We start from the raw sequence: 26,947 nt of genomic DNA, 5'->3' as shown, positions 1-26,947 counted from the left end.
TTTCTGATAATTCAAATTACTTAGCTCCTATCTGGTGATTTTTGGGGTCATGTCTCAGTTGCCCATAAACAGTTCCTTCTCAGGAGCAGATCGATAAATGCCTTCAGGACTCGGGAACTTTTGAGAGCTTAGAACCAACTGAATTGGACTGAAAGGACAGGTGGGAACTTGGCTGTGGGAGTAAAATCATGTCGCTAATTAGACATCTGTTCATTTCTCATGCATAGATGTGCATTTCCAGTATGGGGGACACAGTTATAGAATGTTTCTGAATGTCAAAAAGATTCTATAAACCTTCTTCATGACCTTTTAGATTGGGGGGGCAGATTAGAAAAGAAGGATTTGGTTCTTGTAAAATGTTTGCTGATAATCTTAAAGCAGCTTTGGGTGCATATTGTGTGTGGTGAGGAGAGAGAGCCGGGAGAAACTGTGGTAAACCCAGAAGGAGGTTCTGTCTAGCCCCTGAGTCCCCTGTAGATGTCACTACGGTTTTGTTTCCTTCAGTGCTTCTTGGTATACTGTGTTTCATCAAAAAAGCCGGAGAGCCTCAAGCCAAAGAAAAGGGAGGGGGGGTGAGGGGGGCATGAAGGAACTTGATGAGTAGATGATTCATTTCCTCATTGTGAAGAACATTTCTTTCATCCTTTATTATTGCCGCAAGAATTCTTTCACTGTTAACCATCCTAGACTGTTTTGAGAAGGTCCCATCAACCCTGGAGGCCTGTGCTCAAGGCCATCTGAATCTTCTACCTGCCTCGGGGAGAGCCGTGAGGGCTCCTTTCAGGTCAGCAGGGGGAAAGAGACTTAGGTCTCCTCTGAATGTTTGCTGCTCTTGTGCCTGTTACTTTTCAGTTCGTGATTTGCTCAAAAACAAGAAACTCTAGCCTCTTCTTTGTTTTCTTTCTACCTCTCCCTTCACTTCTACTTTTCTCAGATGACTCCTTATCTCTTTATAGACAACCACCTACTGGTAATGCAGTTAAAGTTAAAGTTTGGTGGTAGAAAACAGAAGTGTTGATAAACCTGTTTCTGGTTGAATCGGTGCTTTAGACCAGCTTCTGTACCTGGGCAAGCCTCTGATCCTCTCTCTAAGAAATGGGCGTATTAATTAAATAATTAGGTCTTTACTGGCCTTCAAAGGTTCAGGTACTGGTAATAAGAATTGCCTTTGAAGAAATATTTATCAAATGCTGACTTATATATGCAAAGGTCTCTGACAGGTACACCCAGACAGGACCACCCAACCTCAAGGAGAAAGACCCTGTTGGCAGTGATGGACTTAGGTGCCCAGAACCTAGTGCTGGGCAGGATGTGGGAAGTGGGATGCCCAGAGAAGGACGACAAAACATAGGTACGAGATAGTATAGAAACTTGTTCAGGGTTAGACCAGCAGTGAGTAAATCCAAGTCACCAGTCCAAGAGAAGCTCCGTACTGACATTGCACAGGCTCCCCAGACACAATACTGAAGTGTGAGGTGTGTGGGACACGTTCAGGGAGCAGCAGGGACCTGCCTCTAGTTGATGCAAGTCAGTCATGGTCAGTGTTAGGGATCTGTATGCAGCACAGGTTCTGACCCTGCTTTCTTGCATTCATTGTGGACATTCACACAGCACTGTCTCCTTGTGAGCTGAAATGAAACCTCAAACTCCTTTTTGACACATTTTCTAATCCACATACTTGAGGGTGGTGGGCACTGAGGATTTAGTGGTAGAATGGAGTATGCTTGACTACGTACGCTGAAGGGTTTGCGCTCTCCATCTGTCTTGGACAGAGAAGTGCCATAATCAGTTCTTTCGAATTCAGAGAAAGAATGTTCTTTACCTTGGTAGGGTAGCAGTTACACCGTGCAGGGTTTATAGTGGTGTCATCTGTCTTGGTCCTGAAAAGGGTTTTTAGTGGCCCTGGTTTGGTTCAGTTAGGTAAAACCAGAGTATAAAAAATCTAGCGGAGATGTGGAAGCGTTCTTGGCTTTCTCCAGAATTCCCTCATCTTTTCCCTTGTAGGTACAAAGTTTAAAACAAACAAACAAACAAACAAACAAAAATCTCTCTTTCCCATGTAACCCCTAAGAGAATTTTATTTTGCTTTAAAAACCATATGCTTCCTCCCAAGATTAAATCGGCATTTACCTTTCTCCTGATAAGGATGTAATTTCTAACTAATAAATAGTGATGTTGAAAATGAGACTGTTCCATGAATCTTAAATCTAGCCAGGGCATTTTGAACCCCATCTCAATTTATACCTATTATCTGTCCTAAAAATACATGAATGGTCTCTTTTTTAGCAGTAAAATTTTACATTATGTCTTTCCTTGCCCTCCTTTAACTTCTGTAACTAGTAACTTTTCTTCAATCTACTGCCCCATAGACTTTATTCTTAGTATTAAACATTGCCTGGGGCACCTGGGTGGCTCAGTCGGTTCAGCATCTGATTCTTGGTTTCAGTGCAGGTTGTGATCTCGGTAACCTGGGATGGGGCCCCGTGTCAGGCTCCACACTCAGCATGGAAGTCTGCTGAAGCTTCTCTCCCTCTCCTTTTGCCCCTCTCCTCTGTGCCTGCAGTCTCTCTCTCTCTCTCTCAAATGAAACTAAGTAAATATTTACAAAGGGGGAAAAAAAACATTTCCTGCTTGGGAATCTGTTGTCAGATCACTCCTCCACTATGCCCTGCAGCAAGAAGTTTGTGTATCAAAAGACATGTACATACTGTTATTTCCTTAACATAAAAGTTCTAAGTGTTAAAAGGGAAATTCTGTCCAATTATGTTATAATAATTATTAGTATACAGTTGATCAAAACAAGATATTATAAAATATTGATAAAATTTAATTTTTGTTTAATATTTGTTGGAAATAAGATGGATTCGGGTTTTTTTTTTTTTAAGGTTTTATTTATTCATCTGACACAGAGAGAGAGAGCATGAGCATGGGGAGGAGGCAGAGGGAGAGGGACAAGCAGACTCCCCGCTGAGCAGGGAGCCTGATGCGGGGCTCTATCCCAGGACCCCAGGATCATGACCTGAGCCGAAGGCAGACACTCATTCGACTGAGTACCCAGGCACCCCTGGATTCAGTTTTTTTTTTTTTTTAAACATTTTATTTATTTATTTGACAGACAGAGATCACAAGTAGGCAGAGAGAGAGAGGAGGAAGCAGGCTCCCTGCTGAGCAGGGAGCCCAATGTGGGGCTTGATCCCAGGACCCTGGGATCATGATCTGAGCTGAAAGCAGAGGCTTTAACCCACTGAGCCACCCAGGCGCCCCATGGATTCAGTTTTTTAAATGCATTAATTCTTGGATGAGTATTATTTACTGTTAGAAAGAGACCGTGTTCTGCATTGATTTTTGTTCTTATTTTTCATGTATTTGTAGATAGAAGCATGTATAAACCTTTTTTGCATGAATAAGCAGATGGGAATAATGGTTTTGTTACAGTGTCATTCTGTAATTTGAATTCCTTCCATAACAATGCCAAAAATATAATGGATCACCAGACTTGGTTTGTAGTAATCTATCAGATGATACGCCATTAGATCCTGCTTTAATTTTGTTGAAAGCAAAGAAGGAGAAGGTACCTGACTTGCGCAAGGCTTTCTTATCGTGACCTTAGAGTTAGTCACTGTGTCAACACCATCAATGTTTTGAATGGATCCTTTGTTTGGTTGGGGGGGTTCTGCATCAGGGCAGCGCTGCCTGCTGGCATTCCAGGTGGGAGAGGGGTGGCGCTCCGCCTGTGCTGTGAGGGGAAGGCCTTGGTGAGAGGGGAGGTGAAGGAAGGGTTCCTTTCCCACAGGAGTGTGCTGCAGGCAAGTGAACGTTACCACGCGAATTTAGGAAGGAAACCCTTTGAAAGCAGAAGGCTTGGAAATGAATTCCCTTAGAACCATTTGGGTCTGTTTTGTGTCTGCACATCCTAGTTTGCAGACTTTGAACCTACAATCTTGCCTACCAAGCCCAGTCCTAGGCCCTGGGAAAGCCCAGGGAAAGTCAGGCCCCATAGGCTCCTGAGGGTAGGGAAAGGGCCAGTCATCCTGGGAGCCTGGCAGACATCTTCCAGGCTTCAGTGGGTCAGCCTTGGGCCCTGAACCAGGCTGCGCAGTGCTGTGATGAGGGAGTGATGAGTCCATCATTGTCTTTGTCCTCTGGGCGTTTATAATCAGAGCTATATTATAAAGAAAACAAAACAGCACCCCCAAACTAACAAAAACCAAAATCTCTATGACCTTGTTATTTAATATGCTAATAAAGTATGTGTATTTACAGTTTTTAATGTTTTGATAAGTAGATTTCAATATGACTGGTTTTATTTGTAATCCCATATATTTTATTTTAGGCATATAAACCCATTTTTAGAAGAGGCTAGGCATTTCCAGACTGCCGAAAGTGCCCATGGCACAAAAAAGGTAAAGAACCCTCTTCTGAGTGCCGGCCTCTTCCAGATACCACAGTCAGTTTGTAAGGAGTCCGGAGGACAGCTCGGTGAAGCGGTTTCATGAAAGAGTGCTGCATACATGGCCTGGGCGCTTGGTAGCACTGTGATGTGCGACACACTGTGCTGTGCGACATTATAAGCTGGGGGCGTGCAGGTAGGGGTTTAAAATGTTGCAGTAGGTGCGCCTGGCCGGCTCATTCGGTGGAGCGTGCGATTCTTGATCTCAAGGTTGGGAGTTCAAGCCCCGCATGACTTTAAAAAGCCTGGTATGTTAGACTATCAGACCCTGGACGTATTAACAGGCATCCTCTGAAGGATATCAGTGTCTACTGTAACCAGTATACAGGCAGGCCTTAGGGACACACACACACCCTCCCATGCTCCAGAGTGAGTGGAAGGAGAAAACTGGTAATCTCCAGGATGCCACACAATTGAGAAGGTTCTTGGTTTTGTTATTAAGTAACGTAGACCTATGGCTTCCTAGCTCCTCCTTGGTTTGCCTCTGGAGCATCTCCACATTCGTTACTTTCTTCCTGGTGCTTTCTTAGGCAACTGGTTCGCTCCACGCAACGGCCCCGGACTCGGACTCGAAGCTGCAGAGCTGCGTTTAGATCAGATTTCTCACATGCTGCTGACTTTATCTCATGTACAGCCTCACATTTCTGTTGCCATACACCATGTGATCTGGACCTCCTTACAGCTTTTTAACAATTAGTAATTGAGCAGGAAGTGTGTTTTTATTACAGTGGCCTTTTGATTTTGATTTTACAATCGTGTAGTGTTTAGCAGAGAGCAGAGGTGGGGAAGTGGCTCTCTGAAACACATTTTTGACAGAGAGAAGTCTGTTGTTTCAGCCACTTGGCTATCTGTCAGCTGCTCTCAGACTTCCCCCTTGTGTTGGTTGCCTGGCAACCCGGGGCTGGAGCAATCAAACCGTGGCCAGTGCTTTTCCAAGCCCAGATCGGGAGATGATTTATTGGTGGAACTGTGAGCGTGGTAAATCCACGCCTCAGAAATGGACCTTTTTTTTTTTCTTTTTTAAACCAGGAGTTTATCAAGTCACATCCAGCAAAAAGGGAAAAAATATCAGTTGGAGGGTTTTGTTGCAATTTTTGTTTAAAAGAATAAAATTAAGGCCTATAGTGTACTTAATAGCTTGTTATTATGTGTCTGTCAGTACCTGTATAGATTAATATTTTTACTTAGTTGGATCATTACTCTTTTTCAAGTTTTTTAAATTTTACTGGCACTCAGCAGCTTAAAAGTTGGTGCTTTTTTTTTTTTTTTTTTTTCTTTTAAATTAGGATACTTGAGATGCACTCTTTCCATGAGCAAGCATGCCTGGGGTCATCTGTGAAGCCTTGATAGAATCATACGCAGAACCGTAGCCTTGCTTTCTTGATAGCCTGTATCTGTGTTCTGGATTTGATGCAGGAAGCATAAAATACTGAGTGCTTTCCATTTTTCAAAATTAGCTGAAAAATCCAAAAATCCTGCCTTACTATGTGCTGTGTTAATAGATACTTAAGTAGGCCTTCTTCTTTGTACATGTCTGCATCCATGTGTGTGGGAGAGCTGTCATTTTAGGACAAGTTAATTCTGAACTTCCAGATTCTTCTCACTTTCTGCTTCCACCTATACTGCCTTCTTTTGTGCCCCCCCCCATTTATAATTATAACCTTTTAACCATGGAAATTATCCCATATTAATATATTTTTGTTATAAAAGTGAGTTTTTAAATTCTTTTGGACGTTTCCCCTTTATAGAGTCTCAAATACTCTAGTATTGCAGGTGGAGATGAAGAGGAATTAATTTGGGGAGGCATTCTGCATAGGGTGAAAGAGTCTTAGCCTGACTTAGCAGGCTGAGCACTTCTTAACCATTTCTTTCTGTAAAATTTTAAGGAATGTGAGCAGGAAATACTTTGGAACTCAAACTTCACTCTGCATGCAGCCCAATGCATCTGTGTATGTAAATGTGCTATTAGTATGTTTGTATTCCTTATAAATATACAGATCTAATCTGTTTGTGTAATTTACACACAGCTGTGTTCATGCTCCCTTAATACCAATATTTTCAAGCAAGAGTGAGGTATCATGGGAGCACTATTGTTCCAAACAAAAGCCACCAGAGCAGCCTTGTGGTGGGGCCCATTACCAGGCCGTGATGTGGGACCCTCCCTTGAGGGACTCTATGTGGTAGCCATTCTGCTTGGGGATGGCAGGAGACCAAATGGGATGCCTGTAATAGAAATAATAACCACTGGCTAGACAGAGATCTGCCTTATGGCCAAGGTTTGCCTTTTGTAATTGAAATACACTCTTCTTCCCCCTCACTCCCCTGCATTTCCTCAAGGAATAATTGATCTCCCTCCCCTTTTGGAGATGGTTTAAAATGAACAAATTCAATGAGGAACCCTGGCCCTTGTCATGAAGGGAAAGCAAAGTCCAGGAGCCCCTTCTGTGGCAAGAACTGAAGTGAACCTCTGATGCTGGTCAGGGCCTCAGTTTCCTCTGTTTGGGAAGAGGGACAAATCATAGCAGCTTCTGAGTTTGCTTTAAGTTCTTCTGGAAGACAGATTTTACTTAATTTGAAATAACAAGCCTTTATTAATTGTGTTTCGTTTAGGATTGTGTATGTGATACCATTGTCCATAATTCTGACCAATTTAGGTGTTCTGCCTCCCTAATAGAAAACTTTTGGTGCTTTGGGTTCTAATGTTTTACAAAAAAGAAGTAAGGATCATTCTAGACATGCACTGATAATGGTACCCACTAACCACATGTGGCTGTTGAGCACCTGAAATGTATGCTAGTCCAAGTTGAGATGAGCTTTAAATATACAATATACACTGGATTTTGCAGACTGAGTAGGATAAAGAGAATTTAAAACATTTCATTAATATTGTTATATTGAGGGGCGTCTGGGTGGCTCAGTCCTTAGCCATCTGCCTTCGCCTCAGGTCATGATCTCCAGGTCCTGGGATTGAGCTCTACATCGGGCTCCCTGCTCAGCAGGAAGCCTGCTTCTCCCTCTTTCCCTCTGCCTCTCCCACTTCTCCTGCTTGTGTGCCCTCTCTTGCTGTCAAATAAATTAATAAAATCTTAAAAATTTTTTTATATTGATTATGTGTTGATATTTTGGATATATCAACTTAAATTGTATCACTAAAATTAATTTTACCTGTTTCTAAAATACAAGTACTAGAAAATTTAAGTTACATGTTTGGGTCACATTTGTGGCTCCCAATCAGTTTCTGTTGGGCAGCCACGGATCTAGACTCTTTAGTTTTAATTTTCGCAAAGGGCTTCCTGATTAAAGATCTCTACTTCTTTTTTCCCTTGTAACTTACAGACAAGCCACATTTCTTTTTTGAGTTTCCTCTTTCTTCCTCCTGTGCTGAGTTCTACTTTTTTTAATGACTTATTTATGAGCCACTTTACAGGGACATTTATGTGGAAATTTTATGGTGGTATTACAGGGATGCGCATTTGGGTTCTGTTATTAGTGTTGGGTTATTTTTAATTTGGGCATAGTTGGGCAGCCGTAATTGGCAAGAGGTATTTCTACATCTGTTAATGCTGCTGCCTAACTACGCACTTCTCATTTGACTTGAAAGTGCATTGAAGCATTCTGATAGTCACCCAGTGGTAGTGCTTTGTTAGGCCTGAAATAACAACGGGACTTCCATATACTCAGCGTAATCATCTAGACTCAGAGGAGCATATAGACAAAGCTGTATGGTCTGGCGCAGTGGTCTTTACTAGTGGGCTCAGTTGCTATGTAAACCATCCAACATGAGGTCGTTTTCCCTTGGGGCATTTGGTCTTTGAATGGAGAAGTGGAATACTGACTAAACTTCAACACTTGACATTTGAGCCCACCTGGGAAGGGTTTAACTAACACAGTTGTGTTGAAAAGAAAATCACTGGCTTCACTCTGGGTGCCAAGCTGGCATCACAGAATGGGATGGTGTGGTTTCTGTAGTGGGGCTTGTACATTTGAATGCACAGGAAAGTTGGTGTCAAATCATTTGGTAGTTAGTAATTAGAGAGTTAGAAACTTAACAGTGAACACTGATCAGGAGGCACTGAGTCAAGCTGGAGAGCAGGTGGGCTAGGAAATCAAATGATGTTATGGGAAGACCAAACCAGCTCACCTGCAGATAACATTCATTTATTAATTCAACCAGTGGTTGTTGATCACCTGTGGTTTGTGTCAGGTGCTGTTCTAGGTGCTAGGGATATAGTAGTGGACAGATTTTCTTATGTATTCAGGATCCTATATATTATGTCATATCCTATGGCAATAAGAGATGTGTGTTAAATCAGTAAGATTATACAGAATGATAAGGCATGCACATCGTTTTAGGGAGTCTAACTGGAAAATAGTTTACTGGCTCATTTAATTAATTAATAGTCGACTGACATGGAGGCTAAAGTTTTTTGTGGTTTTGTAATGAATCTTATAGTGGTTTCCTATTCCTGCATAACAGATTACCCCAACAATAAAAATGACCTCAACTTAAAACAGCAGTGACCATTTATTATGTCACAGTTTCTGTGGGATCAAAATTTAGGAATGGCTCAGCTGTGTGGCTCTGGCTTGGGGGACTTTCATGAGGTTGCTGGTGGATGGGGTCGGAGTCATCTTGAAGTTTCTTTGACTCATGAGTCTGGGTGAGAAGGACGCAAATGGCCAAGGGCTGGAAGAGCTGGAACCTGCATCTCTCTCTGTCCTTGTGTGGTCTCTGTAGCACAGTGGCTTCAAGACAGCTGGACTCCTTAATATGGTGGCTCAGGGCTCCAAAGACATGTGCCTGGAGAGGGAGAGCTGGGTAGAAGCTGTGTAGCTTTTTTTATGACCTAGCTTCATGTTACCCAGTGTCACTTCTGTTACATTCGTCAAGCCAGTTTGAAAGGTCCACCCAGGGTCAGGGATAGAGACAGAGACCCACTCCTCAGTGGAGGGAAGAGTGTTTTCATCACTCCATAAATAAGAGCATCATGTGGGATGGGAGAGAAACACAGTTTGTCGCAAATACAAGGCCTTGTGGATATGTGTGTTTTAGTTTGTTTTGTTTTAAAGAGTATGTGATCCTTGTCTGTAAAATGAGAATTTTGGCATGGTTAGATGCCCTACACTTCCTTCCAACTTCAACATTCTCTGATTGTACTATTGTTACAGATGTGGCAAGGGAGTAAGGGCTGACTTGACAGCTGCCCAGCTTTTGTAGCTGTTTCTGGGGCATGTGAGAAGGAGTCAGCTGGGGAGGTAAGAGGTCTGCTGGACTCCTCCCACTGGCCTCAAATAATTTTGGACCTGACACTTCATTTCCCCTTTATGTTCTGTTTCTTTAGCTAATATCTTATGGGGGCAGGGTTATATAAAATAGTGATTGGAACCAGGAGCTGTCCATGATCATGATACTCAAGAATGAAGAAAGGTGGAAGGACCAGGGCAGAATTATGTTAGCCCTATCTTCCCCCATTCTTGTTCCTGTACTCTTTGGGCTTTGGAAGATTAGAAAGGAAAGGAAAAGAACAAAAAAGAGAATGTCTCTGTGACAGCTTAGCAGCTGCCATATTTGATCCTAGAGAAGACTTCTCTTAGAAATGGACAGGCCCGGATTTGGGTTTCTGTCGTAAGTACTATCAAATCTTTTGGGACGAGGCAGGGAAATAGGTCTTTCATTGTTGTTGTTGTTGTTAAAGTAAGAATTAATTAACTAATTAATTAATTTGCATGAGCATGCACACCAGTTGGGGGAGGAGCAGAGGGAGAGAATCCCAAGCAGACTCCCTACTGATCACAGAACCCAACACAGGGCTCAGTCTCATGACCCACGAGATCATGGCCTGAGTCGAAACCAGGAGTCGGATGCTTCACCAACTGAGACACCCAGGTTCCCCTAAAACTAGAATTTATTTAATGTTAAAGATATCTTCGACTGGGGCGCCTGGGTGGCTCAGTGGGTTGGGGCCTCTGCCTTCGGCTCAGGTCATGATCGCAGGGTCCTGGGTTCGAGCCCCACATCGGGCTCTCTGCTTCCCTCTCTCTCTGCCTTCCTCTTTGTCTGCTTGTGATCTCTGTCAAATAAATAAGTAAAATCTTTAAAAAAAAAAAAAAAGATATCTTCGACTAATCTTCTGAATTTCCAAGTAAAGGCAGTTGAGAAGACATGCCCTGCATTAACAGGGTCTTATTTTGAAGAATTTAGCTCTCGTCTGTGTAGGAGAGAGGCTGCCTACCTCACTGCACCTCCCAGTGGTCAAGAACTAGAGGCATTGACTGTTGAGGCTTTACAGGTAGCAGAAGGCCCAAAGGCTCCTCTTACAGAAGTGCTCGGAAACCCGAGAGAAGGATGGTGACTTTCCTAAGCAATGGAGTTACCAAGTGGCAGAGCCATGTACTTGAAGCTGAGTTGTTTTGTGAGAAAATGTTTTAACATGGCTATACAGCATATGATCTCTTTTGTTTCAAAAAGCAAGTATTAACTATATGTAACATTTCTTTTAGGGTCTTTTTTTTTTTTTTTTAAGTACAATACTCTTTAGTTCCTTTGCCATAAGTAGACACAATAGAATGTTTTTTACATATAGATTCTAAGCAGTTAATCCAATTTTGAGACCTCGTTTTTACTTCTCCATCCTGTCTGCATTAGTATGGATTGGGACAGGATACTTAATTTACATGAACCTCAGCTTCCTCATCTCTAGAATGGCCCCAGTGGCCCCTGTCTTGGAGAGCATATGGAGGAGGATGTGGTCTGGGACCCATCAGTGTCCACACCGAGATTGTGGTACCCTGAGTCTGTGGGAGATGTTACTCTAAGGAGAAAGTTCAGGTGTGAGCCCGAGGTGGGGAATGTCCGATGTGGAGAGAGATTTGAGAGTCATCATAGAAATGTAATTACTGTTTTATATTGTTGTCTTGTTGGCTGTTCTTAAACTACAGCTGGCCCGTGAGCAACACAGGTTTAAACTGGCTCACTTACACATGGGCTTTTTTGAAATAGAGTACTATAAATGTATTTCTTCTTCCTTATCATTTTCTCTTTTTCCTTTTGATCATTATTATTTTATTTTTGAAATAAGCTGTACATCCAACATGGGTCTTGAACTCACAACCCGGAGATCAAGAGTCGTGTACTCTACCAACTGAGCCAGCTGGTGCCCCTTCCTTATGATTTTCTTTTCTTTCTTGTTTTTTAAAGATTTTATTTATTTGAAAGAGAGAGAGAGAGAGAGAGCACAAGCAGGGGAAGGCACAGAGGGAGAAGGAAAAGCAGGCTCCCTGCTGAGCGGGGAGCCCGACACAGGACTTGATCCCAGGACCCCAAGATCATGACCTGAGTCAAAGTAAGATGTTTAACTGACTGAGCCATCCAGGTGCCTCTTTATGTTGTTCTTAATAACATTTGCTTTCCTCTGTCTTTATTGTAAGAATACAGTGAATAGTATGTGTAACATACCACATATGTGTTAATGACCTGTTAACTGGTAAGACTTCCAGTCAACAGTAGACTATCAGTACTTAGTTTTGGTGAGTAAGGAGTTATGCATAGATATTTAGCTGCTGAGGAGGGTGCCAGTGCCCTAAGCCCCACATTGTTCAAGGGTCAACTGTAGCAAGTTTAATGAAATTATAAACTATCCTGGAATAATGCTAGTAAGTTCAGAGTGTACTTCCAAAGTGGGATGAGAAGTCAGGAGCACATACTAGAACCCTTAGAAATGCCCACCATGGCTTGCTGGCATGTCTCCTCACAGGCAAATTGATGGTGATGCCATTTATTGGAGAGGTGTAGTACCTTACCTTAGGTCACCATTTCATCTGGGTGTTAAATATTTAAAACCAAAAATGCAGTGCTACTTTATTAGTGTTATATATCCAGCAGGAAACGTGTTTGGGTGTGAGGTGATGGCAGTCTGTAACGTACAGGACTGTACTGATGATGCGCAGTGGGTTCTCAGCAGTGGTTGGACAGTGAGAGCCACTAAGGAGCTGGTAGGCATTGTGCAGCATACACGTTCGGAGAGGCCTTCGTTTCTCTCTGCTTGGCCTCGGTGTTCTCTTCTTTCACCCTACCCCGTAGAATACATCTTTGATTTTCTTGTGCTGCTCTATACCTCAGAAGAGCCGTGGACATACTCCTCTTACTCGCTGCCTGGCATAGGGTCTTGCATTTTTGTGTCTCTGGTGGGGAAAACTGAAGTTCGCTTATTTGCAGCTCTGCCTGCTCTTCAGTCCCCTGAGAACCAGTAAGTTATTAACATAAAATTTCGTGCAGAAAACGGGGTAGAGCAGAAGGAGCCATTTTCACAGTGGGAATCATTTTAATACCTACAGTGTTTTCCAAACAGTTATGTAAGAGGACTGAGTAGAAATGGCTTCTCCGAAATCCTGGTGAGTCTCTGACTGTGATTCACTAGTTAAAATTCACCAGAGGGAGTTAATTTGGAAAGCTCTCAGCCAGGGGTTAATGCAGAGTTATCTTTTAGCCATTTTTGTAGCACAGCCCCCTCTTCCTGCTTCTTTATCTGCTGCAGACAGAGGTCAGAGCCCTCGCTGGAGATGAGCCGTGGTGGGCGTTTCCCAGGTAGGTGAGAGAGATGAACACACCTTACCTTCTGCAAGAGTTACTCCCAGCCCAGTACACTTCTGGGCGCTATCCAATTTGATATGCAGAGTAATGGTTTTGAGATAGATAGGACAGGTATTTTATGGCCAATTTAAAAGGTGAACAAATTGAAGCAAGAATAAGTTTAAGTTACTAGAATATAGCTTACACTTACCACTTACAGATCAGGAGGAAATACTTAAATCTTTAAATACAAATACAAACCAAAGATGCTTATTGTACCCCTCACCTGCACCCTGTGCTGGACTCCAGTTCTAGACCTCCCCCCATCCCTAAGGTTCACGTATGTCACCCTTGATAGCTTCCATCCTGGTTCAAGGATTTGCTGACATGTGGTTAGTTTTCCCATCTGCGAAATGGAGATGGTAGTAGCCCCTGCCTTGTAAGGTCCTTGTGGTGCTTAGGTGAGGCCACACACTAGGAGTCCTTGAGACAGCGTGTGGCTGTGACACTCAGCAGAGCCATTTCTTTTGTTGCGTACCGTGCTGTTACCCTGTGTTCTCCTGTCACTGACATGTGACGATGAAGATGCTTGCCCTAGACCCACGCGGCCACCCCAAGAGCGGAGAGGATCAGCATCTGGGGAGGCCAGTGCACAGGGCTTGGGAGGCTTTGACATGGGACAGGCACAGCTACAGCACAAGGAACTTTTGAACATTTGCTTTATTGTAAGGGAGAACGTTACTTCATTTGGACCCAATTATGCTTATTTATTAATTATCTCCTGTTTAAAGTTAGTTCCTATTAATTATATCCTGTTTATCGGGGCACCTGGGTGGCTCAGTGGGTTAAGCCTCTGCCTTCGGGTCAGATCATGATCCCAGGGTCTTGGGATCGAGTTCAGCATGGGACTCTCGCCTCAGCTCCCGCCCCCCGCCACCACCCCGCCACCTCCTGCCTCTCTGCCTGCTTGTGATCTCTCTCTCTCTCTATCAAATAAATAAATAATCTTTAAAAAGATTATATCCTGTTTATCGGAATTTCCTTTAAGGTACAGAGGAGCAGACACGACCCCAGGACTTCTGAGTTCCGGTGTCCTATTCTCCCGTTCTACTGAGAACGAGAAATAAGAGTTTCGCATTGCAGAGTCTGTTAAAAGTGCTATGTTCAGGTAACTCGCTTTTTAAAGCCAGGAGTTAAATGGTCTCTACTAGGAATTATAGGTAGGTAACTCCTAATGGTGATATAAAGTTTCAGCTCAATAATAGAAAACTATGGCAATTTGTCTATAAACTAGAGAATAATTATATAACATGATAGAGGTGCCAGTTATCATTGCAGTGGGAGTCATAGTACAGCATATAAATTAATCAAATTAACATGTTGTGCACCTTAAATATATATGTCAAAATATATTTCTTTTTTTAAAAAAGATTTTAAGGAATCTGAAAGATTCCTTTGAGAGAGAGTGCACGCACATACAGGAGTCGGGCGAGAGGGAGAGGGAGAAGCAGACTCCCTGCTGAGCAGGGAGACCAACAAGGGGCTCCATCCCAGGTCCCTGGGATCATGACCTGAGCCAAAGGCCGATGTTTAACCAACTGAACCACCCAGGGCCCCTCAAAGTGTATTTCAATAAATAAAATAAAAGCTGGAGCACAGTTGCAAACTAAGTGGTAAAACAAAGCAAAGGACAGCATCCTTGCCATAAATAAATTGATATTTATATTTGGATCTTATCTGGCTTTGGCATTCAAAAATAGAAAAGGACTTGTTTTGTGCTCCTGGGAAACACACAGGTTGAATGGAAACAAACAGCACTGGAGAAACAAGTGCCAACACCCCAAGATCCTGAGCTCATGCATCTGAGCGTGGCTGGATGGCAGGCCTGTGGAGTATCAAAAGGCAGGGCTGCTGAGCTCTGGGAGCCGTGACTGAGGCAAAGTTACTGCCTCATAAATGAACAGTCTTCTTTCTCCTTCACCCCCGGCATGCTAGCATTCTAATATCTGTGCACTGCCAGGGACAGAAAAACTAATGGACATAGAAGTAATTCATAAGGGTTTGAATTTCAGCACTGGACATGCTGAATTTCAGTTCACCTACTCGAAGGCTATTAAGAAACAGACTGTGTCTATGAATTTTCATTTAGAAGCGTATAGTACCTGCCTGTTTTTAAGTCAGTAGCGTTAATTATTAAATTAAAGTCTGAAAACCTTCAAGGTCTCATTTGAAGAGAGATGAATTAATAGAGGGAAAGGAGCCTAAGGCCTCAGAAACCCACTTAACATACTGACCTATTCTCATCATTGACTGCTCTGAGTTGGCTTTGTTTCGATTTTAAAGGCTACTCTACATTTCTGGTAAACCACAAGGTAAAGGCTGGTCTCTGAGAAGCAGATGTTTTGCCAGTTTTGAGGCCTTGTGGCTTTCCATAGAGAAGTAACAGTACAGGCCACATGAAGCTTTTACTTCCTTTTTTTTCTTTCTTTCTTTTTTCTTTTTTCTTTTTTTCTTCAAGTAGGACTAATGGTGCTTTTGCACTTGGTAGCACAGTCACTGATACACATTGACATTGGTGGTCTTTGTTCACCACCAGATTTTGAATTCATATCTCTGGAAGTAGTTAGTTTGAAATGTCTCTGAGACATTCGAGCAAGTGTTCCCGCTGGACCTGAACCATAGATGTAGCCTTAGATGTAGTAAGGACAATCTTGGGTGATACTGAAAGCCAAGGAAGCAGTAGAGATCGCATTGGGAGGGGGTCTAGAGAACAGAAAGCCTAGAACAAAGCCTCGAGAAGAGCTCTAACATGTACAAGTTGAGTAAAGAATCAAGACGGTTGATAGGAGGAAAATCAGCAGAGTTTGGTGCCGTGGAGCTGAGCAGGTCAACTCTGTTGTTAGAGTTCAAGATGTATTCTTTGGCTTTTACCAGTCCCTTCCTGCCCTGACCACCCAAGCCCAGGCCCTTGTCAGCTCATGCTTGTTTCACTTCTGCATCCCAAACTAGGGAGCTCCAGCTGCCTAATGCTATAGCTATGGAGGCAAAATGACTGAAGATACACTTCTTGTCTTCTCAGGGCTTACGGACTCCATGCGTACGTGAGGCCTTATATAAATAAACACCTTATACAAATAAACAAATAAACACCTCCCAAGTGAATGGGATGGAATGGTCAGGGAAGTTTTATGTCACAGGGGAGGGATTTGAGCTTGGGTTTGAGGTAAACTGAAAGTACCTTGGGTAGACCATGGAGAGGAATAGAAAAGATGTCCCAGAGTCTAGAGTTCAACAAAGGGTGCAGTGGACCAGTTGCCATTACTGGACATCTGATTGGAAATGTAGGCAGAGACAGGATCCTAGGGGTCTTGAATTAAGAGCTAAGGGGTGTAAACACCATTCTGAAGAGGCCAAGGAGCTCTTTTCAAGTTGGGGTTTGAGGCAAGACAGTATGGGACTCATGATGACATGTGGTTTGGAAATATTCCTTGGTAGAGGCTTATACATAGCCAGATGGGGGTGATGGGCTTAAATTGTAGCTACTAGGAGAGAGAGATAAGGGCTTGGCCTGGGACTAGCATCAGAATGGGTAAGAAAGGAGGGCTTTGAAAGACCTTTCTTAGGAAGAATGCTGAGGGCTTGGTGATGTGGTTGGGGCCAGTAGGAATTGGTGATGTGGTTAGGGCCAGCAGGAGAGGGCAGAGCCACAGGTAATGGTACAATGCCTGAAAACAGCTCCCTCTATAGACTCATATCTCCATTTTACTGAGAGAGTGGCACTGCAGGAATTGGAATTTGGACCCTGGGTTTGTATTCTGTCCTTGCTCTGAAGAGTTAGGTGACCTTGGTCTGGCTGCTTAACCATCTGTGCCTTAGCTTTCTTGTCTGGAAAATGCAGATAGTACTAGTAGTACTTCCTTCTAGGTTATAAGGGTTTTGGATTAATGTATGTGAGGTTCCTAGCATATAATAGGCCCTTAATAACCACTAGTTGAATGGATTATACTTGGTGATTACATCATAATAAGTAGAAGAATCGGGACGTGAACTTAGGTTTTCCCCAATCTGACACATTACCCTGATGTTTCAGACTTCTCCTCTCCAAGCTGCCCCCTTCATTGTGCCAGCCCACCCCCCCCCCCCCCCCCCGCCGTGAGCCTATTGCATGTCCTTTGGCATCAAGCTTACATGCAGATTACATAGTCCTGGCATTCCACCGTCTGAGTCATGCCAGATCACCCACCTCAACTTTATATAGCCCCCCGCACCCGGAACCCGCTTCCCATTCTCCACCTCTGTGCTTCATGGAGGGTCTTCCCACTCCCCTCCACCTCTGTAAATGCTGTTGGTTCTTCGTGGTCTAGCCTGTCTCGCTGCCTTGGTGAAGGTATCCTGGACCACGACCCTCCATCCCTCTTCCTGGCTCCCCTGCTCCCCTGATGATTTACACTTCACTACTTATGCTCAGCTGAATGAAGTCTCAGATTGTTCTATAATAACTTCACACGCATTTATCTTACCTTCTGAAAATGAATCACAGTTTTAATAAAGGTCTATGGCTGCCCCCTAAAAAAAATCCCTCCCAGTGCTGTATGCTCAGTAATTACTTAAAGAGCAAATTAAGCTGATAGCTGAGGTAGAGTTCTGGCCCTTTTCTCACACCTGGGTTAGTTATCTCACCAGCCTCCTTCTTAACTAGTCTCTGTGCATTGCAGCCAGTCTGTCCCTAATTCGTGACGTAGGCCACACTGCCCCTGGAGCAACCCTTATCCAGTCTTTCCGTGGATGGCTTGTGCTTTTTTAACTGGCCTGCGGTTAGGACCATGACACTTTAAGCCTGGCTTAAAGGCTGTCTGCAACCTGATCTCTCCTGCCTCTTCAGTCTTACCTGCTGGCACTCCTTTCTGTATACCCTGTCCTCCTTGCAGTTCCTAGAATGTTCTCTGTGCCCTTGCTGTGTGACTCCTCTGCTGGAAGCCCTGCCGGAGCCCACCGGGCAGGCCCGTTCTTCCTTGTCCCTTCCTCTGAGACACCAGCAGATCAAGCTGCTTCCTTCTAGTCTCATTCATAGCGCTTCGTCCCTCCGCTGCCTTTCCAAGGGCCCAGAGAGTGATCCCTTCACTTGCCGGCCTGCGGAACTGGAGCTCCTTGAGGGCAGGACAGTCTTCTTGCCTTGCGGCATTCCCAGAGGACACGTTCTGCACGGAGCTCAGGCTGCGTGTTGATCATGCACGTAACAAAGGTCACTCTTCTTAAGATGAGAGGAGAGCTGCTTTCCTGTGCCTTGACAGATTTTTCCTTTGAACTATACAAATTGTATTGGAAACTGACAATGATGAGTCATATCTTAGAAAGGGGGTGAAAGCTGAAAATGCAGAGCCTCCAGGAATGGAGTAGGAGGTTGCAGATCTGTCTTGCAGGCCAAGTCTGGCTATTCACTGAATTTGCCCGACTGGTCTCAAACAAACATCGGGAGTGGGAGGGACTCTCCTCCCGGTGGGCAGGTGATTTATTGGCTGGGAAGCTTCCGCGGTGATTTAGTTGTGAAACGGCGCCCTGCGAGGTGCAGGCTAATCCCTGGGCCCGGCGGAGCTGCCGGCCACAATCCTGGGCCGGAAGGGACCGTGAGGGTCGTCGGGGCCACCCCCCCATTTCGCAGTCCAAGGGCGGTGGGCGTGTGGCTGTCGCGCTGCTGACTCTGCCCGCCCGGAAGGAGGACTGGAGACGGAGCGGCCTGGGAAGAGTCCCGAGTGGCGGCTCGGGCCGGCTCGGGCCCCGCGGGTGCCCTGTGCTCGGGCTCACCGCGGTAAGAGGAAGTTTCTGCGCTCTGCTGCTCGGATTTACTCCTGCTGTTCGGAGGGAGGAAACCGAGATACCAGCGCCGGGGGCCGGAGGCTCTGACCGCGGAGCCTCAGGCTGGGGGCCGGGCGGGGACAGAGCTCGGGGCCGACGGGCGGGCACGGAGATCCAGGCCGCCTTTTGCAGCCTCCCGCGGCCGCGCTGGGCTCTACGCGCTGCGCTCCAGCCTCCTCCCCCGGCAGCGGCAGCCCCAGCCCCGCGCCCCCCGCGCCCCGCGCCGCGCGGCCCCGCCGCGGTCACACGCCGAGCCGCCCCGGCCGCCTCCGCCCTGCGCTTTGTGGAGCCGGAGCCGGAGTCGAGTGACAGGCGCGGCCTCTCGCCGCCCGGACCCTGAGTGCGGCCGTCGCGGCGTACCTGTGGCTGCCAGGCCGCCTGGCCGGGAAGTGTGGCTGGGGTTTGTCTTGCGGGACCAAGCTTCGAACCGAGAGCCCAACGCGGGGGGCTCAGAGGTGGGGGTCGAGGACCTGGGAGCTGCCCCCACGGTGCTGGGGAGGGGCTGCCTGGGAGGAATGGGACAAAGTGAAAGTCTCCGGACTGCTGGGGTGGCGGGGTGGGGGGGGCACGGTGGGGAGTGTGGGGAAGGAGGAAGGGGTGCTGATGATTATTTGGTGCCTTGGAGTGGCTTTTAATGACGGCGATGGCTGGTCAGGCCAGCTGGGGTTCCGGCTCCCAGTGGGCTTCCGTGGATATCGCAGTCTTCTTGGCGAATTCCTCAGATTAACGAAAGGGCCTTTTAATCCCTCTAGGATGACCTATTGGAGAAAAGTCTCCAGGTTTGATTCCTTTTCCCTCCTTTCTGTTCAACACTCTGGGAAGCTTCGTTCTCAGGTGAAAAGCAGTTGTGCTGTTTTATTGAAACACGGAGGATATTTGTTTGTACCTTCGTGGACCAATGCTGAGACTGTGGCAGGGAGAGCTCGCATTGCTTCTTAGCCTCAGACCCAGGATGTCCTTCTCCCAAACCTGTCTGGTGTGTGCCATTGGGGTTCTGATGGCGGCTGTCCAGGGCCTGCCCTGGCAGGGGGTCCCAGCTCTCCTGCTGAAATTGTCTCCCAGCCTAGTCAGTATTCCCTAGCTCAGACTTTTTTGTGGTTGTTATTCTGCTGATTGCAGATATCTTTGCTTTGCTGACATCCTGTTTTGTTTTTGGTTTTTACATCCCATTTGTTGTTTCTTTTTATCACAGAAACGCTTCGTTAAGGGGCTCAGGCAGTACGGCAAGAACTTCTTCAGAATTAGAAAGGAGCTGCTTCCCAATAAGGAAACAGTGAGTACAATTGGACTTTATGTAACTTGATTTTTTTCCCCCTCTTTGCCCCTGCTGCTTCTCTACACTTGATCTTATGAAATGGTTTCCTTTAACCCAGTGCTTTGCTCAGACTCTGGCTAGCCTCTAGGATCTTCTTCATTTTACTTCCTTTAGTTTTAATTTTATCTCCTGATTTTAGATAGCAAAGTGACAGATTATGCTTATCCCCCACAAAGAAAGTTAATTCCCTTGTTAAGAACAGAAAGGTCTTTGACAACAGAGGGTTAGTTGAGGGTTGTCTGGGGTGTTGAGCCATTAACATCTAATTGTAAATATAGTGGCTGAAACAGGAAATGTCATTTACCACCAATTGGATTTGGTTATTGACAGAAGTCATCAACCAAGCAATAGAATGAAGAGATCTGTGGCTTACTAGACTTTGAATTCTCTGGGGACTTTTTCTTTCTTTAATGTTGCTTCATTTTGAAGAGTAGTTTTAACTCTTTAATTTTTCAGCCTTAAAAGTGTACACTTCTCAGGCTGTCTGGTTGTCTTGAGTTGGAAGACCATGAGACTCTTGATCTCAGGGTCATGAGTTCAAGCCCTACATTGGGTTTAGAGATTACCTAGATAAATAAATAATTTGAAATAAAAGTTTGCACTTTTCATTGGACAGATACATAAGGATTCTTATAAATTTCTTAAATGAGTGTTTTACAAATTCCTTTGATATTTCACAAAACTGAAATCCCATCTTTTGCTAAACTTGGGGTAGAAGGGTTTGCTGAGGAAAGTTGAGGGTAGGATTATATGAAGAGAATCCTAGCAGGGGATTCAGTCACATTTACCTGAATTCCCTCCAGGTGGAATTGGAGGGGTGTGGAGAGTTCTTCTGACTGAGCTGGGGAATGTGGAGGCTAGGAATGGAGAGGGACGGACCAAGTCCCAATGTCTCTGGCCTCTGCAGAGCCTAGTTACTGGAAATGCTTCTTGGGCCTTGGGGATGGGGGGCGAATATCTAGACATGGAGCTGCTTTCACTCCACCCCCAACCGCCATGATTGGAAGGAGGAAATGGAGAATATCCATGATAGAAGGAGCTAGGTGGTTTTGGTTTGGTTTGGTTTTTAATTTTCTAATTGGGTGTTGTTGATTGATTTCCTCTCATTCAATTTTGATTCTTTTATTCTGAGTTGGTTCTTTTTTCTCTCTTCTCTTTTCAATGAACTGTTTGTTTGTAGACACCTTTTCCGTGTGGTACCTTATGTGAACAGCAGTAAGTCATAATAGAGAAGGAAGGTTCTGAGATTTCAAGTACATCCTTATGTAAATCAGTGGTTTGCATCAACCAGTCATACTTACATTAAACTTTCAATATTTATTATACATCTAAATATGCTGAGATAGATTATTTTGAGAATGGTTAAAAAGGGAACTGTTGATAGACATTAAGATAAAATACACGCTGTGATCGATCTATATAATCTACTTTTTTTTCTTGGGTGGGGGGGGTTCTTCCCAGAACCCATTGGAAAGAGGTATTTAATGTGGAACATGAAAGAAATACTGTTAAGTTTTCTGAGAATTTTAGTTATTTGAAGTTTGATATGTACCTTTGTAAAACTAAAATGCTTTACCCAAGTGAAGGAATTTTGGTTTGGCCAAGTTGGAATGAAAGTGAGCTCCATGAGTAGATGCGGTCTGATGCAACCTCTCGGCTCCAGCGGTCTCTCCCTGTGCTCTGCTAGAAGTTGCAAACCATGAAGAATTTGATACAAGATATGGCTTGACAATTGTTTATCTTTATGTTTTAAAAAATAAACTTATAGTAGTTTATAAGTTTTAAAAAATAAACATGGTTTTAAAAAATAAATTTATAGTTTTAAAAAATAAACTTATAGTAGTTTATTTTTTAGTTAGATAATAGATTTAAGTATCAAATCTAAAATCTACTGTCCAGCATTTGGGAAGTGCCAGGCAATTTTATCTAGTGTTTTTATCTCTTTAGTGGAAAACAGATCTGAATAACTTTTAGCCTAGGGAAGGGCCTTTTAATCCTTTTTTTCCCCTTGCTCTTGATAATGTCTGACTCAATTAGTAGTGTTTCCTCCCCCACAGAGAAGTTGCTGCTCTACCAGCCATTTGAGCTGGTTTTCCAGTCTTTTCTAGGCATCTCTGTCCTGAGACCCTTCCTTCCCCATCACTTCCATCCCTGTTTTCCAGCCATATTGTTTCTCTCTTCACTTCTCCTCTGGCACCCAGCAGCCTTCCTGTTTCCAACCTCTTCCATCAGGGCACGATCATGGGCACTACCAGGAGAGTTATTGGCAGCAGTGGGGGTTTTATTATGGCTGACACTGGCCAAACATTCCTAGTGTCCTGCTGTCTTTTGCCTAGAATTGGGGGAGTTTGGTGGGAGAGTAAATCTGTAGTATTCTAACCCTGTGAGAGAGAGGGGCAGTCATTTTATATTTTCCTTAGTTATCAACATAACCGAGCTAATCATTCACAACTGCTAGGGTGGGGAGGGCAAAGGTTATTTTTCATTTTTGCTGCAGAAAATGAGAAAATTTGCAGGAACTAGTGCCCTTAGTTCAGAATTTCCTTGGTAGATGGAAAGCTTCGTATGGTCATGCTTTTTTTTTATATCAGATCCGTCTAATCGGGATACTTTCCACATTCTCTTCTATTTACCACAATTATTAACTCATTTATTTGCTATTCACAACTGACTTGAAACTTTAGAAGGGTATCAGCATCCAAAAGAACACGCCCAACTGGGCATGGCGTGAGGGTCACCAGACCTGTGTTCTATTCCTGGCCTTACCAGTAACTATAGTACTTGACGAACTCTTCTAACTGTGCACTGTGCTTTGAGCTGTTCATGGGGAAGTTCAGGTCAAATCCTGACAAGGACTGGAGAATTATCTACTCTAGAATGGTGTTTCTGGGGGTTGGGGGAGTGGGTAACAGGGTGATGGGAATTGAGGGCACATGTGATGTGCACTGGGTGTTATATGTAACAATCCTTGAACACTACATCAAAAACTGGCGATGTACTGCTATACAGTGGCTAACTGAACATAGTAATAAAAGAATAAAATAAACAAAAAATAAAATGGTGTTTCTTTGTGTTAGGATTTTATAGATGCCACAGTCTTTTTATGAAATGTTTGTACACCTTTGGCTGTTGTGTAGAATAGGGTGATCCTTCTACCCTCTAGAATTGTTTCGAGAATTTAAGTAAGTTAATGTCTGCAGAGTGTATAAAAACACTTGAAGATGGCAGTTCTTCCCATCCACCCTGAATACTTTTATCCTGAAGTAGCTCAGTGGTGCTGTGGAAGGTACAGAATTATTTTCCACTTGGAAACATACCAATCCTTTATGAAAAGAAATGACCTGTCCCTTATAGTCTGTCTTGGGAAAACTCCTATCTGTTGAAAAGCTGGGAGGGGTGAAGGGCGGTGCCTGGTTGAAAGGGTGCCTTTCCTCTGTCTCAGGAGTCGTGTTGAGGAGACTTGCATCCTCACTCCAGCATTGAGTGCAGTTTTGCAGACAGAGGTTGCTGGTGGGCATGGACATAAACAGCTTTCCTAGTTCTTTTGGCTTCTGGTGTTTATTATACAAGAGCTAAATCTGGCTTTTCTCTGAGAACAGTGGCTGTGATTGTGGAAAACCAACTATTTATAGAAGTTTAGTTGAGTGGGTATTACAGGTTAACCTCAGGGTGCCCAAGAGAATAACTGTAAGTCAGATATTTTAGTGTGATGGTTGTGCAGATATCCTGAGTTACTACCTTTCTCCCTCTCTTCCTTTCTCTGTAACTGGTTACCTTCTTTAATATGTTTCTAAGATGTGTAATAAGTAGGAAGATTATGGCAAAGGATCTTTGCTGAGCATCTCAGATTCCCCTTGACTGTATCCTCTTCTCTCTCAAGACACTGGCCTAATCCACATCAGAGTCTTGAGGGTTAGTGTGTTTGTGTAAGTCAGAGCAAGTGTCCCAGTGGCTGAGCTTCTGAGATGAGGGCAAGTCAGGCCTCTGGGTTCCTGCTTTCAGCACTGCCACACAGTCTTTGGATCAATGAATTGTAGGACCTCCTGATGCTAAGGTGTAGTGCTTGAGAAAATAGGACACCTAATAGAATTGAATCTTAAATCACCAGGAAGGGAACCCGTGTTGTAAATAATGCAAAATATGGGCGTTGCAAAAATAATTTGTTGTTTTATTTTTACACACATTGCAGTTTTCTTCAGAATCATGAGATGATTACTCCGATGACAGTGCCATGTCTTCTTTCACAGTGCGCACATGTCTGTGTTTGAATCAGAGGCTTTCTGTGTCTGACACCTGGATGATTGTCCCTTGAATCGTGGCTGGCCTTTGTTTATAGCTCTAAGTCCTGTTATGCAGACAGCTTGGGCCAGCCTCGGACCGTAGACAGGAAGTGCTTGCTCAGCGACCTCAGGTGCGGCTGACGTTGGCGAGAAGACAGCGTGAGCTGCCCTAGCTTGGCGGAGCCGAGAGGTGCTTCCAGCTATTATTACCCTTCGGGAGGAGGTGGAAAAGGTGTGCGCCTTAACAATTTTTCTCATCTCTGTAGTTCAATTTTTAAGCACCTAGCCCAGTAGGGATGAAACTCTTGTGGTTTGTAATCCTGGGTACTGGTGCCTTAATATATACTGTACTAAAAAATTCATTTTTTAACCCACTTTCCATTTTCAGAGCTAAACATTCAATTTAGCTTCATTTTAAAAAGTTTTGTATACCCACCAAGCGCTGTAACGAGTGGGATGTCTGTAATGAGAACCAAGGGGCCATCCGTGCCCTGTGTTGCCCCAGGAAAGGCACATCATGTGCATGCTTTCCAGGTTTGGCAATCCGTGCAAAGGCCCTTGGTGGAGGCTCAGGCCCCACAAAGTGTGCCCAAGAGCCTGGGGGCTGGGGGTGCTGCTGGAAGGCTAATTGGAGGGTGTGGTGTTTGAACCTCTAAGGAAGGATATGTTTTTGGACAGGCCATGGCTGGGAGAGTGGAAGAAAAGCAGCTTTCCAGCTGTAGGAAATATTATGAGCAAAGGCATGGAGACAGGAAATTGCAAACTGTACGTACAGTAGCCTGGTGGAGAGGAGGTTGCCAGCGCTGATGCGGTTGGACTCAGGCCAAAATTAGGGCCTGGAGGGAGACATGGGGGACCCTGCGGTCTCCAGAGAGGTTGTTCGGGGACCCATTGAGGCTTCTAAGAAGAGAAAGGAGTGGTCTCGGCTGAGCTGTGGGAGCGTTCTTAAGCAGCGCAGACAAGATGTGGAGGACCAGAGAGGGGATTCTTGTAAGAATTTGGTCTCATTTTAAGACAAAAAATGGAGAATTGAAAGTGATTCGTGGAACTGGAAGTCTGTCTTTTATCTTGATTTTCTCCATTGAAAATGTGTCGTTGTTTGTTTGTTTGTTTTTTAGTGGGACCAAGGGGCAGCTGGTTTTGATGTTTTGGGTGTTTTGTTTTGTTTTTAAACTTTGGGGAGATAGTATGAAAAAGAAGTACTGGAGATTTAAAATTTTAATTTGAGAAGTAATATGAAAAACAAGCACTTTTCTCAGCCCCATTTCTGGGAATGAATTCTGCTTAAATATGTACATAACTGTTGAATATTAATTGCTCATTTCTTTAGGCAAAATATCCTTTGCATAAAAGCACATTCCCCCAGCAAAGAATAACTACTATTGAGAAAGGTTTTAAGTCTGAGTAATCGAGATTCTGTTAATATTAAGAGGTTAAGAATGACTGGAGCATTTCGTATGAGCATTCAGCATGGGGTTTTATTTAACTTCAGATTAAAACCTTAGATAAACAATTTTCTAGCCTCATTAATACTTAATCTAATGTTACATAACAAAGTGTGGACTTCCTGAATAGGTTGATACTATTGAGGACACAATTGTGGTACAGCCACATGACCAGAGGCCTCTGCTGCGAATGCTGGGCGCCCTCGCTGCCCTCTGGGTGCTCCTCGGCCCGCATTCTCGCCGCACTGGAGCTTGGTCCAGCTGCAGATTCTCTGTGCTGCTCAGGTTGAGCCATAATCTGCATTTTAATCAGCTCCCCAGGTGATTTGAATACTTGGTTAAGTTTAGGAAACACTGCTGTTTACAGTGGTGCAGACTGCAGAATCCTAAACACATAAGTCATATTCATTCTTAAAACAGTGTTGCTTTTATTCTGTTAAAGTTGTAAATTACTTCACTATTAGGGCTTAATTTTGTTTTTCAGATTATTACAAAGTATCTCAAACCTACTAGCAGTATCTGGGCTTATTTTCATTATCAGTAATAGAATTTCTTAATAGAGCTTCCTTTTTCCTAGCTTTCATATTTTCCTAGGAACACAGTTGTAACTCCTGTCATATTTCATATAAAAACTGTTGTCCTCTTTCCTTGTGGCATGTATGTGAGTTGGGCTAGCCTAGATCTTAATTTAAGTTTCTTTCTTTCTTTTTTTTTTTTTTTTTTTAAGATTTTATTTATTTATTTGACAGAGATCCAGGCAGAGAGGCCAGCACAGAGAGAGGAGGAAGCAGTCTCCCTGCTGAACAGAGAGCCCAATGTGGGTGTCGATCCCACGACCCTGGGATCATGACCTGAGCTGAAGGCAGAGGCTTTAACCCACTCAGCCACCCAGGCGCTCCTTAATTTAAGTTTCTAACAGAAATCTTTTTATTTGAAAGGATGACATTCATGGGGTACCTGGCTGGTTTATTTGGTTAAGGGTCTGCCTTTGGCTCAGACCTCATTCCTAGGTCCTGGGATTGAGCTCTGTGCTGG

The 26,947-nt window shown here is 44.1% G+C and overlaps 1 protein-coding gene across 4 annotated transcripts in view; it reads left to right on the top strand.

Annotated features, from left to right (window-relative positions):
• RERE (arginine-glutamic acid dipeptide repeats) overlaps positions 1-26,947 on the top strand; it is a 419,097-nt gene that overhangs the window by 342,826 nt on the left and 49,324 nt on the right. For all 4 annotated transcript variants that reach the window (XM_059374870.1, XM_059374869.1, XM_059374868.1 and 1 more), the window contains one exon: positions 20,065-20,145. In XM_059374870.1, the coding sequence (XP_059230853.1) occupies positions 20,065-20,145 (81 nt within the window). The remainder of the gene's footprint in view (positions 1-20,064; positions 20,146-26,947) is intronic.

Source organism: Mustela nigripes, chromosome 14, assembly GCF_022355385.1.
Source record: "Mustela nigripes isolate SB6536 chromosome 14, MUSNIG.SB6536, whole genome shotgun sequence".
NCBI lineage: Eukaryota > Metazoa > Chordata > Mammalia > Carnivora > Mustelidae > Mustela > Mustela nigripes.
Note: the sequence above shows the minus strand (reverse complement) of the source record. Positions and strands in the feature narration are given on the sequence as shown.